At 40.3% G+C, this 15,681-nt stretch overlaps 1 protein-coding gene across 1 annotated transcript in view; it reads right to left on the reverse strand.

Annotated features, from left to right (window-relative positions):
* Window positions 1–15,681, reverse strand: part of TBKBP1 (TBK1 binding protein 1) — a 2,809,732-nt gene that overhangs the window by 1,088,963 nt on the left and 1,705,088 nt on the right. Inside the window, exon 4 of the mRNA XM_044055270.1 lies at window positions 8,790–8,912. Within this exon, the coding sequence (XP_043911205.1) occupies window positions 8,790–8,912 (123 nt within the window). The remainder of the gene's footprint in view (window positions 1–8,789; window positions 8,913–15,681) is intronic.

The following is a 15,681-nucleotide window of genomic DNA, read 5'->3' on the forward strand; positions in this document are numbered from 1 at the left end:
CCACTAGGCAGGTTTGCTCTTCCTTGAGGAGCTTGTTTTGGTCCTATCAGGTATGGCCGAGTCACAGTAGTTATACAGGTGTTTGTATAAAGCATTGGTGTACAACTCGGCAAAGCTGCCAGTTCCATCTGAGTGGGGAGGTGAAGAGAAGCTATTTATACTATCCCATAAGAGGTTATAATCTCCTTTAGAGATGTTTTTTAGTTTAGTTGCTGCTGGGGAGGTTAGGTGTGATAATTACTTCAAATGAGACTGATTGGTGGGTCAGATCTCAGCAGGAAAGACCTCACATTGAGGGTGCTACATTGGTCCCCCATACTGGTAAGTACCAGATCCAGGATGTTGGCACCACTTGTGGGAGTGTCAACCAGCTGGTCCAGGGCACTGGAGTTAACAAAGTCAAGGAACCTTTGGACAAGTGAGTTTGAGCATGAGTAATGTGCCCAGTCAGTGGATGGGTAGCTAAAGTCATCCAAAACCATGGTGTTCAGATGTGTCTTGATAGACTCAAGTAGATACAAGTAGGCAGAGTGGGTGTCCTGCCTCATGGAGAGGGTTCTGTAGATGGCAATGACTTGAATAGGTGTCCTACCAACAGTTAATTGCACCTGAAGTATCTCCAGAGAATCATTCTGTTTGACCAATCTGGAGGTGCATCTATCTTTAATTAAAATTGATATACCACCTCCTTTAGTTTTCATGCTTCAGTTTGTGGTCTGAATGTAAGGAAGGAGGGGTGACCTGGTATGGCTGGGGTGCTCTTCACAGCCTTGAACCAGGTCACTGTGACTGCACAAGTGTCTGCGTCTTCCAAGGTGAGGACTGCTTCCATTAAGTGCAGTCTCATGCTAAGATTCCTAACATTTAGCAGCATAACCCTGAGATTGTTTTTAGATGGAGTTTTTATGTTGGGTTTTAAAGAAATCATAACCCTCAAATACCTTCTGCACTGTGTAATAAACTAGCAACAAGCAACAGTGAGCCACCTTTAAATAATGTAACTCCCCCAACTGCCTCCTGTACTGTATAACAAAGTACTGCGCTGCGCAGCTGGTGCTTCTGTGCCCATTTTAAATAACATCGCCCCCAAATACCTTCTGTAATTTGTAATACACTAGCACACATTATGTGATGATGTGCCCCCCATTAAATGATATAACCTGCCCAAAATGCCTCTTGTGTTGTATAACAAAGTGATGCACAGCTGGTGATACTCTGCCCATCTTAAATAATATAGCCCCACCAAGTGCCTACTGCACTATGTACTGCACTAGTACACTCCCTATGATGAGGCACCTCCTTTATGCAACCCCATTCAACTGCCTCCTGTACTATCAAGGGCGGCTCGTGCTATAGGACTGCAGGACTGCAACCCCCCCCCCCCACCTGTAGAATAAAAGAAATAAAAAATGAAATACAAAATTAAAAAAAAAATTGCAAGGCCTGGAACTCCTGCTACTCCCAGAACTACAGACTGCTATGTTAGGCAGTCTGGATAGAGGAGAAAGGCATTTCTGCCCTGCAGCCCCAGAAGTCTGTGCAGTGATGGCTGGGGTGTGCGTGAAATGCCCCAGTTGCTATATACTTGTGGCTAGACAACATATGGTGGTAGAATACTCAGGCTTGAACCCAGTATTCTGGGTGCAGGTGGCAAGAACCCGAATTCCCTACCCACCACCATTTGCAAAACGTTTCCAGATTTTTGCCTCATATTTGTTCTGTTCCTCATAAAATCTGTGGTTTCTGTATGTTTGTTTCCAAGTCAGACTTTCCTGGTTAACAAATGTTAAATAAAAATAACAGGCATTTGAATTTCAGACTTCATATTCTTCAGAAAATACATGGTAACACAAAACCTTTTATTCCAGCAATTTTCTAAGTTTACAACATGGATATTTGAAATGTGTCCCTATTTCTGGGACAGTATTCCCCCATTATTGGCTTTGTCCAGGTTTTTTGTGCTAAGGTTGAGAGCTATGGTGAGAACTGAATTCACTAAATATGTTTGGGGGCTGTATTCCCGTATTACTGGCTTTGTCCACGTGTTTTTTGCTATGAGGTTGAAAGCTATGGTGAGAAAAAAAATCACTAAATGGTAGCCATTTAAGTTTCAGTCTTCCTTTCTTTCACAAAACAGCTGATTTGACATAGTGGTATGTTGCTTTGACTACTTTGCACAACGTTTCCTGGGTTCAAGACTGCGCAGTGAAATGTATGGTGGTAGCATACCATTTTGTTGTGGCAACTTTCCAACATTATATAAGCAATGTTTAAAATGTGTCCCTGTTTTTTGGGCTTTTGCCCCCCCCTCCAATAAATTTTGGCTTTTTCCAGATTTTATGTGCTGCAAAGTTCAGAGATACAGCTGAGTGTCAAGTAGATTTTACAAGGAGCTGAGAGCTGCAGGGGAACAAAAGTTTAGTGCTGCTTATGCAGAGCCAGCTTGCATTGTTAATAGCACAACAGGTAGTGTACTTGCTTTTGATACAGAAGGGTGTGGCTTCCACTCCCACAGTAGATAAATACATTGCTGATACTGTACTGCCTTGTAAAGGGGGTGGATGCTTCAGTCCTTTTTGGCGAAGATACGTAGTAACTATGAACCTGTTATCAGTTTGCCAACCATTCCCTATTGCGATATTACTAGCTTATCATTTTTTTAATGCAACATAGGCAATTTATTCCTCAAGGGCAACAGGCACTTAATTTGTAGATGAAACAATGACATATAAAGTTGTTTGCTAGCAGCAATCTCTTCATTAGTTACAGATTTCTTTAATGTGGAATTATTTAGATGGCTTTTATTTCTTCAGAGATTGTGCATATGTACTGATACTGGTGGACTGTAGAAGTTTGAGTAGACTTTTATGATGGAAATGTTCTGAAATGGGCAGTTTTGTCATTAGTGATGCATGCATTTTGTTTCATTGTTTACTGGAAAAATGTTCAAAACAATAAAGTTAAAATGCACTCTAACAACTGTACTGTATTGTACAAGGAATATAATTTAATACAATCAGGAAGGTGTATCAAAAAGCATGTGTATGTTTCGTGTTCATGGGGCCTATAATTTGAAAACAGCTCAAAGTTAATCTTTGTCGGCCACTGGCACAATGTATTTTCTTTGAATGTGGGTTTCAATGCTGTTTCAATGAATGTGAGTTTCAAGATCAGAGAAGTTTTAATGCTAAGTCTATTTTTATTGTGAGTCAGCATTGCTTTGTTTAGTAGATATCTATTAGGGTTTGTGCTGTTAAATGCAAAATAAAACTTTCAAATGAAGTCCAAATCATCATAGAAGTAAAGCAGTATGCACATTACAGTGTTTATGGTAAATGGGGCAAAATAACCAAGGAATGGGACACTGGAATGGCTGCAGGGGGGAGGCTCCATTCGACCATGAGTTTGTGAGGGGGGGAAGGGCAGCAAACTCAGACAGCCCCAGCTGAACTATGCCTCTCCAGATTTTTGCAGAATGAATAGATTTTTGCTTCTTATTTTTGGTTTATTCCTCATAAAATTTGTGGTTATTGGCAAATCAGTTAGGAATGAATTCACTAAATAATGACAGACATTGAGTTTCAGACGTCATAACCTTCAGAAAAATGCATGCTAAAGCAAGACCTGTTATTCTATCAACTGTCTTAAATTTATACAAGAGCAATTTTTAGTATTGTTTGTATGTTCCCCCAATATATTTGGCCTTGTCCAGATTTCCTGCATTAAGAAGTTGAGAGGTATGTGCAAATAAATAGCTTTATAGAATTAGGAATATCCAAACCTCTCAACCGTCCCCAATTTTGGCTCAAAATGTTGCTCTCTCCCTAATAATCCCTCTGCAAAATGGCAATTTTAAAAGAAAATGTGGAGGGTATACAATTATAAATAACTGTAATGATCAGAGTTATAGTTTGCTTTTATTTCAGAAATGCATGTAGATGATCTTATTTTGTCAGCTGCTCAAGTTAACAGTACTAATATTAAAAATGTGTCCCTTCTTTGACAGGATCCCAGCTGTATTGTGTGGCAATTTTATATTTTTGCATCACATTTTTGGTCTGTTTTTCATAAAATTGTGGTTTTCTGGCAAATTAATGGCAAATCATTAAAGACTGAAGTTAGAAAATAATGGCAGACATTTGAGTTTCAGATTTCATACCCTTCAGAAAATGCATACTAATGCAAGACCTACTACTTATTATCTTTCTAAGTTTATAAGAGCAATATTTAAAATTGTCCTTATTTTTGGGCCTGTGTCCCACCTTCTATGTATGGCTTTGTCCAGATTTCTTGCTCTGAGGTTGAGCGGTATGAGTGTCAGAGCCATCACCGTCAGCCAGAGACATTTCAAACTGTGACCTACGTGTTGCACCCCACTCCCCATTGTAGTGGTTATGGATGTGTCCAAGCAAGGCAAGGAGCAGTTATGCAGTTAAGTGTGTAGAGTATTCCCCCATCCAAGGTAGACCACAAGTACAACTGTGGCTTTTCATCTGTCCTTGATTTTGCAGAATGTTCTGGTTTTCTGTCATATTTTTATACTGTTGATTTATGCTTCTTATTATTCAGAATATGCATGCTGTCGCAGTGCCCTGTTGCTCTGTGTTTAGGTAGCAATGCTTTAATGACCATCAGGTAAGCTTGTCGAAGATTGTAAGATGCAAGTAAGCTTTAATAAGCATATTGTTAAAGAATTACCAACATTGAAAGCCTTTTCGTTGTTGCCATGTAGAGAATATTTACATATCTAGATAATGTATAAGCCTTAGGTATTGAAATGCATATGACAGTATTTGTAATAAAGGACAGGATTACAGTATTTTCGGAAGCTCATTGCATTTGTTGGAGACTTGCAGTCATCTTTGCAGGCTTTACCTGTAAACTAAACAGAATGCCAGTCTATCATGTGTGATCCATAACTTGTGCAGTAATCCTTTAAGCAATTTATCTTGAACTTGTTTCTTGTTTGCTGTTCATTTTTTACTTTGATCATGTCTTCTCCATGAAACAAGTAGATAGTTGTTGTCAGGCAGCAGGTCTTTTTTGGATAAGAAACATTTTTACAAGTGGGGGTATCACAGAGATTGCTACTTTCAGCATGTTACTTGGTAATTTTATAAAGCTGAATATAAATTATAATTAGAACTGCAGTGCAAGGAGAAGTGGCTTGAGTTGAGGGGTGCTTTTTTTTTATAGTTGATTTTGACTGGCATTCCAGTAATGTATTTAAAAAGTAATTTATTTTTTCATGCCTCACAACCTTTGTGTTTCCATCTAGATATTAAGTAAATTGTCATGTAGCCAATGCATTGAAATGCTTTTTCTTCTACACTTCATTTTGTCTTGATTGGACTCTCGCAATGACGGTTTGGCACCCAGGGCAGTGTATTTAATTAAAGTTCCAGTTGTTGTGGTTTTGAGCATAGCCCCACCCCTTTCTAGTTGGCCACACCCCTTCCCATTGGCCTCACCCATTCAGCTGTCTCCTGCAGCCCGCCTTTAATTTGAAGTCACCAGCTGCCACTGTGTACTATATAACACAGTGGTATGCAGACAGTGATACTGCACCTATCTCCTTAAATACCATTACCTCACATGTCCTTTGTGCACTATATATAACATAGTGGTACACACACACTAATGGTGTGCCCTTTTTAAATAATATAACCTGCCACATGCCTCCTGCTTTGTATAACATATTGGCTCACAGCCAATGATGTGCCCCCTTTACATAATATAACTCCCCAAGTGCTTCCTGCACTGTATAATACACTGGTACACAGACGCTAATGGCATGAACCCTTTAAATAATATAACCCTCCATGAGTGCTTCCCACAATATGTAACACACTGGCACTCAGCTAGTGATGCTGTGCGTCCATTAAATAATGTAATTCTTGAGTTTTCATAACTTAAGGACACACAGCATGTCACACTGTACACCATTTAAATAACATAAATAACCCCACCTCCAAATAATATAACCCCGCCCATCACTGACTGAATTAAGTACCGATGCATAGTATTATCCTGCTGTGTACCTACTCGCTGTCATAAACACACGGACAGTTTCTTTCCCTGTAATCATCGCTGCTCGTTATCTCATTCATCTCACAATGAATATATACTAATGCGTGTGAGCAGCGCCAGATCACGGTCAAATAGGGCCCTAGGCAGCCTAATGGATCAGGGCCCCACACACACACACACAGATGAACCCCCAGCCATTCCAGTGTCCCATTACTTGGCTATGTCTCCCCAGTTACCATAAACACTGCTCAAACCTGTCAGTGTGCAGACTATTGTCTTCATTAGTTATACAATGATTAGAGACATTTAAAACTTTTATTTCAAATTTTATAGCACAAACACTGATAGCCATTTTGCTGAACAAAACAATACAGTTGCACAATGAAAACAGACATTGTGTGCAGTAAGCTTCTATACCCTTTAAACTCACACTCTCTGAAATGGCATTGAAACCCACATTGAAAGAAAATGCATCTGGCCAGTGATGGATTAAGTTTATCTTTGGGCTGTTTTCAAACCATAGGCCCCTTTGCACACATTTTTAGAACCATGCAGACATACATGTTTTCTTTGATGCACCATCCTGATAGTATTAAATTATATTCCTTATATAATACAGCACCACTTGTTAGAGTGTGCTTTACATATGAAGTTTTGGACATTTTTTCCAGTAGCAATGTAACAAAATGCATGAACCAATAATGACAAAACTATCCGTTAAGGAACATTTGAACTATAAAAGGCCAGGCAAACTGTTGTCATTACAATCCACCAATATACAAAATATCTGCAGAAATAAAAGTCATCTGAATAATTTCACAAACAATTTACATTTCAGTGTTTCATGTACAAATTCAGTGCCTGTTGTCATTGAAGAATAAATCACCCATGTTACATTTAAAAAAAATGGTAAGCTGGTAATATTGAAGTACGGAACATCTATCTAACCAGAATCAGGTTCATAGGCATCTCATCCAAAGGAGGACATACTCAGGATTGCAGCACCACCATCCCCCTTTAAAAGGGCACTGCAATATCAGTTCTCCAGCTACATGCTATGCGAGTAGAACCCACAGCCTTCTGCACCAAAGGCAAGTATGCTACCTGTTATGCTATTAACACTTCTTTCAACAAAACAGTTACGCATTGAAAACAGACTTAGCATGAGCAACAGTAAACTCTTCCCTTGAAACTCAACATTCTTTGAAAATGCACAGAAACTCAACAGTCCTTGAAATTTACAGGAACTCAACATTGTTTGAAAATGTACTGAAACCCAACAGTCCTTGAAAAATGCACCTGCTGATGAAAGTTTCGTAGCTGGTGTGAAGGATTCAATCTCTGCACTCCTGTAATCAAGGTAAAGAGTTTGAGCCTGAATTAAATTAATAAACCTGTCATCCTTAACTAGGTCATTTTAAACACATATATACACACACACACACACACACACACACACACACACACACACACACACACACACACACACACACACTCCACAAAAATCCTGTGCTCATTTCTTTCGTCTGAAATGGAATTGCAATTCCCCATAAAAATCCACATCCTGCACTCCACTCCAATGTTGTTTAAATGTGTGTGCATCTTTAGTACGGTGCACTCACAGACGCTACTAAAGATATACTCTGTGTGTGTCCTTAAAGAAGAAATATAACTACACATAGAGTACATTCTTAAAGAAATGCAAGTTTTGTAGCAACATCCCAGCCAGTGGGGCCTTCCCAAACCAGAAGGCTAACAACTGCCTAGGTCGCCTAGCACTTGATCTGGCTTTGAGTTTGAAACTCTGTACCTGGAATTGGTATTGGTCATCACTGTAGATGAGGTGTCCTCTGCACAACAAGTGATTTGCTGTATACAGCACAGCTCTGAATCTCACACCTTGACTAAGCATGCCACCTCTGAACCCTTTCTACGTCTCATGACTACATCTGTGAAAATCACTTACACAGGGTAGAGGGTAAAAGATTTAGTGTCTATAATACTTGTGAGTACTACATCATGATTTATGCGTATATGTTTTCTGAATCCCACCCTCAAATAAAAAAATAGCCCATCCTTAAATAAAAAGGATCAGATTAATTTAAAATTAGTAGCTTTATATGAAATGTACATAGAGGTCACTGCCTCCCAATTGGTGTAACAGTACACAACTCCCTGCTTTATAACTGATAACATACATCAGAGAAGGACCTTGTACTACAGATTAAATCAGCCTTTGTGGCACAGCACATGTTTAATGCACAAAACTAGAGTTTAGTCTTACTTTCTTACTTCTTTTTCATCTTACATTAGCAGCTGCAAAAAAAGCCTTTTGCAGGGTAGGAGTAATCTCTTCCCCAAGCCCTCACCCCAGCCTGCAGTGAAAATGGTCTTCTTCTTACTCTATGTATAAGACATAAGGAAAAGTTCTGGAATATCTGTCTGTTGAATCTCTTGTAAACAATAACACCCCCTTTATCCTTCTCCCACAATGCTCCCTTCCTAATTGTGCCTATAGGCATTTGCTTGTAGCATCTGTGTGATTCCTATTGAGAAAACATATAAAGAAGGAATATTTTACTACATAAATTATAAGTATGACAGTAATGACATATAACCAATAGGCAAGCAATAAATGTTGGAAAAAGCGTAAAATGGATGTTAAAAATAAATTAATTTACAAAAAGAATAAATAAAATAAAAGGCAATAGTAACACAATGTTAGTAAACTCTAGGAAATGTGAAAAAAATCAACTTACTTCTTGCTGCAAGTGATTGATTTGGTGCTGAAAGGTACAATTGTCTGTCCTCAACAAGCTGGACTCTTTGGAAGTGTATACAGAGAAACTGCGATCATTTCCAGACTCATTAATGAGTGTATACTGCGAGGAAAGAAAAACACATTCAGTTAAAACAAATAACTTTAATAAATACCAGACTCCTTTTACAACAATGCACTGCAGGTGATAAAAAAGGCTAATCACAGCATTATAGCTAGTGATGATGTGCTCAGTTTGTACTCTCTGTTATTGATGTACTGCCCTTCCTATTTTTACATGCATCTGCTGGCACAGAAACCAATGATAATGTCAGTCAATAAGGCATAAATTACTTATTGGGTCCACCAATGTGCAGCTAATGAATACAGAATAAACCTCTTCCTATTTCACTTATACTGTTTCTAGCTGAATGTATCCGCGTTTCATCTACATATTTGCTTTCCAGCACATATCACTGCAGCATATTCCACCTATTCACCACTGTTTCATAGAAGAAATGCTTTACATAGACATTAAAGTGAGTACCTCAGTTGGGAGATAAGAATAACATACTTCATATACTAGGACAGAACAGTGGTGCAACAGTTAGTATTGTTACCCATATGAGCATGGTCCTCCAGCTCAGTTCCTGCTCAGGGTGCTTTTGGAAAAAAATGTGTATGTCCTCCCAGTATATGTGTCAGTTTTTGCACACTACAATTTTTTTTGTCAAAACCCAAAGGCATGCAGCTGGGGAACTTGTGATCCTCATAAATGCCTGTAACTGTGTGTGTGTGTGTGTGTGTGTGTGTGTGTGTGTGTGTGTGTGTGTGTGTGTGTGTGTGTGACTGTATGTGTGTGTTTCTGTGTGTGTGTGTGTGTGTGTGTGTGTGTGTGTGTGTGTGTGTGTGTGTGTGTGTGTGTGTGTGTGTGTGTGTGTGTGTGTGTGTGTGTGTGTGTGTGTGTGTGTGTGTGTGTGTGTGTGTGTGTGTGTGTGTGTGTGTGTGTGTGTGTGTGTGCCTGTGTGTGTGTGACTGTATGTGTGTGTTTCTGTGTGTGTGTGTGTGTGTGTGTGTGTGTGTGTGTGTGTGTGTGTGTGTGTGTGTGTGTGTGTGTGTGTGTGTCTGCATGACTGTGTGTGTGTGTGTGTGTGTGTGTGTGTGTGTGTGTGCGTGCATGTGTGTGTGTGTGTGTGTCTGCATGACTGTGTGTGTATGTGTGTGAGTATATATGCAGTCTTATCCAGTACGTTTTTCTGCCTTGCTCTCACTCCTGTTTTTTCTTTTGCACTTTCCCTTCCTTTCATGGTGATGTGATGTACCCCAAGAATAACCCCCTTTCTTTTCTCACCTCCAAAGAGTACATACTCAATGGTGTCAAACTCTCTTGTACTCCAAAGCACTGGCTTCTTAAAACATTTTGGTTGCTGTTTTTTACATACTGTCAACAATTCAACTATCCTTCTTTAGATAAAGTAAGCAGTTGAGGTATGGCCTAAATAGCCATGAATAATGGCCTAAATAATGGTAGTGGTACCATCATATGTGAATGCTTTGAAACAAGCACAACCCTTGTTATATAAGCCAGATCTATTACTGTCTGTAAATGCATGCTCAGACTTCCCAGAAGGATTCATTTCAGGACTAATCATAAATTCCAGATCCTTTTCTCATACTCAGTTCACCTGTAATCCCTCATCAAAAGGTATGCCACGCACTACTAGTCTACATAAAAAATGCACAATCTTACACTCTCTGTGGATTAGCCAGTTGTGCCGACACAACTGCAGTGCTAGTAACTCAATTAACTGGACCGACACTGGGTACAGCTGGCAGGTGCGGTAGTTCAAGGTAGCTGCTGGACTCATCTTGAGGGGGTTTCCCACTCTGTGTTCATTAATGGAAGCCAGGAAAGCTTCAGGTGTGAGAAATGAAATGGGCATTGCTAGGTACAAAAGTAGAATCTGTGTAAAGAATGCATCCATGGAAGCATGAATTTCCGGGCTAAAAGTTAAAGTGCTGCCTGCACTGTATACAACATGTGCTGCTCATGGGTTATGTTAGATGCAAAAAATCATTTGGCACACATTTCTGTGAAAACCATTACACTTCCCAACATGGAGATCAGCTAAAAGCACCGCAAGTGCTGGGTGCAGGAGAAAAATTATGTCTTTGGAACATTCAAATAACTTGTTCAAATGCTAATATAATCTTTTATCATAATCTTTTGTGACATCTGCAAATATGATTATTTTACAACTTAATCCCATTCTAGTATTAGAAATGGACGTGACAAACTACACTGACAGCAGCAAGCAGTATCATTATAATCCTGTAGTCCCTGGGCATCAAATAATTCTGCAAAAACGCATTAAACAATCTAACTGAAATTTCCCTTTTTCTCTTGCAGCTAAAACACCTCTGATCCATCTGCATTAATGCACTGCAGTTCCTACCATCCCTCAGTTGTAAAGACAGTATTTATAAACATCACTTACTTCTCCTCCTTTCCAATTTAACAAATGTATTCCTTTTAAAAGTGACCACCTAGCTTTTCTAAACGTTTACATGCAATTTTACTATTTTTATAAACAATATATTTTACTTTACACTTTTTGCCTCACTGTTATATCTGAAAAAATGTATCCCCTGTTGTAACATTACTTTCTAGCCGCCTTGGAAAGTGTATTTGCATTCCATAATAATTGTGCAGGCTCCAGCTTAAATGCTAAGTACTGTTACAAAATATAAATCAATGAATTATGTAGCTTATCATTAAAGGCCAAGTCAAAAGGAGACCTTAATAGAGCTCTTGAAGCAGGCCACAGTGATTCAGTACCTAAGACATTACAATGGTGGCAGATATAAGAGGGACAACGGCATGATAAATAAAGCCCAGGTGCCCTAAGTTTAGAGCTTCATTCAAGAAAAAATTAGCAGCCCATTGTTTGCAGAATGCAAAGCTAATGGCAGGCAGTAGAGAATGAATAACACCTCCCAAGAGAGAACCAAATCATGCAGTTAAGAACAGCTCCCAGAAAAAAACAAAAACAAGACTGACAATACAGGAGAAGAGTGAAACTCGAACGTCATTGTTCGCCCTTCAACACAGTTTTTGCAGAAAGCAACCCCCCCCCCAAACACCCTCCTCCCTGGAACTTATATATACTAACTCAAAGATCATCATACCTCAGTGAAAAGGGAATATTCCACGAAATGACCATCTCAGACTTAGTACATGTAAGTCCATTTTTACAGGTTCAGACATTTCAAATAATTTCCATTAAGAACACCAATAAATACCATTTTAAATGTGATCCAAAACCAGTCATTGAGCCACTGCACTCAAGAGCACAGAAGTCATGTGCTAGTAATGGTACAAGCCTTGCATATGGAAGCAGCCAAGTTTCTGCACCGCCTGCAATCACTCTACTTTAGTGTCAGGAAGTTCGGGTAACTAGAGAGGGGCAGCTGCCCTGGTGCCCGCTGTTAGAGGGCATGACTGGCAGCTGAGGATGGGGATCACGTGCAGTAGCAGCACTCACTTAAAAACTAAGAAACATGAGTGATATCACTGATACAGTTACAGTCAAAATGCAGACTGACTGTTTCCTCGGAAAATTTTGCACACATATATATATATATATATATATATGTATGTGTGTGTGTGTGTGTTTTTTTACATGGGCACTAGTATGCTTATTCTCCAGCCATCCATGAAATGCCTTTTTCTCCAGATTTCTATGAATACCTTCAGGAGCCATTTTTCCCCTATCTCACCACCATAGTTATCATATTTGCTGTGACCTCATCTGAGCCTGCTGCTTTCCCTGACTTCATTTTCCTCAGTGCTGTTCTTAGTTCTTCTATGGTGGGCTCCTCATCTTCTCTCATCATAGGCTGTGTCTGGCATAGTACAGCATCTGTGGGGTTTTCTTCATTCAGAAGCTGCTGGAAATACTCTTTCCATCTGCCTTTGATATCCAGTGGACTGGTGAGCAGGTTGTTGCTGGCATCCCTTATGAAGGGTGTCTATCGTCTTCAGCTTTCTGTCTTTGCCTTTCAACCTGACAGAATGTATTTGTGCCATCTACTAAGTCACTTTGCAGAAGCTGATAGAGTGCCTCTCATGCCTTGTTCTTTACTATTGCAACTCCCCTCTTAGCCTCTTTTTAGCCTGGTCCTTCTTTTCTGTCTTTCACTTTTTTCTGCACTTCTTCTTTCTTTTGATGACTTCCTGAACTTTTGCTTCCAGCTTTCCTTATGTATCTTGCTTCCATACCTGTCTTGGCCAGACAAATGTTGTATAGTCCTTGCATATGCTATTCTGAAGCACTGCTATTCTTCAACTCCACCAACTTCCTCTTCTTCCTGATATGCTAGAGCCCTGAGTATTTCCTTGAGGTTTTTGTGCTTTCTCTCCAGTCAACTTCCAGTTCTTCAGCCTAGTCTCTGTTCATAGGTTCATAGGTGTGTACTAGGCTAAAGGCCCTGGAGCCTTTACAAGCCTAGCCCATAGAAGTGCCCTGGCATCGTGCTGCCCGATGTTAGTTCCCAGTGTCTCTATCAAGTAGAGCCACTGCAGTGATCCCCGGGGTGAACTTTCTTTTTCCCATCCACTCATCAAGATTTGTCTTGAAGAGGGCCAGTGATCTTAAAGCCTTTTCTGACCACTGCAGCTGATTGTGGCAATCAGTGATTTCTGCTGTGGGCTGACCTGTTATACTCGGGATGACTTTGCAATCACTGATTCTACCCCAGTGTCCTTTCCTTTCTAGCAGGAAGTCTACCTGAGTTGCATGTTGGCCACTTTTGTATGTGATCTTGAGACTGTCTGAATTGGTGAACCATGTATTGGCCACCATCAAGACATTTGCCAAACAGAAGTCTAGAATGGCCTCAATTTCTTTATTCCTGTTGCCCCATCCATGTGAACCCAGGCAGTCCTCATATCCTGTTGTACCTGTCCTGATATGTGCATTCAAGTCACCCATTATCAACACCAATTCATATTGTCCTGCTGTCTGAATGTGCTGTACACATAAGACTTATAAAAAGTGAAGTCATGCCTTTTCCATTCACTTTACAGTCTATGAAGTTACTAGAAACTGCTTCCAGTTTAGTCATCTCCAGTTCTGAGGTGCTTGGCTCAGTCCCCAGCACCAAGTGTGCCCAGTGGTACGCAATGACTAAGAAGACAATGATATAGTCAAAAGGTTGAACCATATGAACTTTACTGATGAAGAAGTCTTGGACAAGTTTGTAGTGGATGGGGACATAGTATGGGTTTTGGTGATTTTTTTGGGCCACAGATAGGGACTGGGGGGTATGTGTGGCTTTCCAGTATGTGTGGATACCGATGTATGTGTAGCCACATGTGTAGCCTTCTCTATACTTCGCATGCGGACCTTCCAGGGAAAGACTGGAGACACACTAGGTATCTCACAGGCTTCATAGGTGGATTAATACATTTATTTCCCAGTATCATCTCAGGACTGAGGCAGTACCATGTGTGCCTTCTATAGATGGCAACCTTTCCTGAGATGCTTGGTATGAAAGATCACACCCATGTTGCTATTACAGCCCCATCTAGACCACATGGGGAGCAATTCCAGATGAGGAAGGGTTATCATTTCATCCACTGTAAGGTACTTAATGATATCTGGGGGTGCATCATCACCATGTTGGCCCAACATTGTGTCAGCAGCCATGACTCCCATATTTGGCACACACACTCACTGTACCCCATCTTCCTGCATGGCGCTATGCCTTATGGTCACCTTGTCGGTTAGTGTAAACTAGTAATAGTGTTAAAAATCAGAGTTATTTCTATATCTGTAGAGGGGAATAGATACTACTGAATAATCACTGTCCCCTTTTTTTTTTTTTATGTGTTACCTCCATCTTTTGTTTTCGAGGTGATGCAGACCACTGACTTGAACCTTGGCAAATGACAGCAGTCTGTAACCCCTGGGGAGTTGCTGAGGAGCATTTCAACACTGCCCTTTCCCAGATATGGATAGTCATTGAGCGAGTGTTTGGTCTGCTCAAAGTCTATTTCAAATGCTTAGATGAGTGTGGGGTTGCCATTCAGTATGACCCAGATACTAAATGCAGCAGGTATACCACCTGCTGCATTTTGCACAACACAAACATGCAATGGTCTGCTGCCTACCTGCCACACCCAGTCACCAATAGTGGCAGTGCAGCTCCATCTGTGTACCTGCCACAGCCAGTCACCAACAGTGGCAGTGCAGCTCCATCTGTGTACCTGCCACAGCCAGTCACCAATAGTGGCACTGCACCTCCATCTGCGTACCTGCCACAACCAGTCACCAATACTGGCACTGCAGCTCCATCTATCTTTCCTCTCAGCAGTGATGATAGTGATGGTGGACAACTAATGGTAGTAGTACAGCAACCCTTGTGGTAGGCACACACATGGTATATAGCAGGTCAGGAGAAGAGGCAGAATCACGTCCTCAACTATGGTCTGCAAATTTCACTTCGTGAAAGGCAAAAAATTTACACAGCTAATACCTGTTGCATGAAGTGTTACTTGTGGGCTACATGGAGTGGTGTTTGGTTACCTTACACTGTACATCGGACATTTGCTACATAAGAAAAGCAGTTTTCGTTCATAATTTCATAAGCGTCATCATTTGTACAGTGTTGAGAGATCAGTGGCACAAGTGCTAGTTATACCGTCAGGCTTTGATTTAAGTGTGGAATAGCCAGTGTTATGAAACAAGTTTAACTCTAAAATGATTTTTAATGGCCGTGTCCAGGAAAGAGCATGATGAATGTTTCTTATTTACATTGAAAAAAAAACACACATTTGTAGATGTCAGGAACTGGTGGCATTTTTAATAAAGAATAAGTGCTTTCATTCA

Source organism: Protopterus annectens, chromosome 13.part0, assembly GCF_019279795.1.
Source record: "Protopterus annectens isolate FY-2018-M chromosome 13.part0, PAN1.0, whole genome shotgun sequence".
In the NCBI taxonomy this organism is placed as follows: Eukaryota; Metazoa; Chordata; order Ceratodontiformes; family Protopteridae; genus Protopterus; species Protopterus annectens.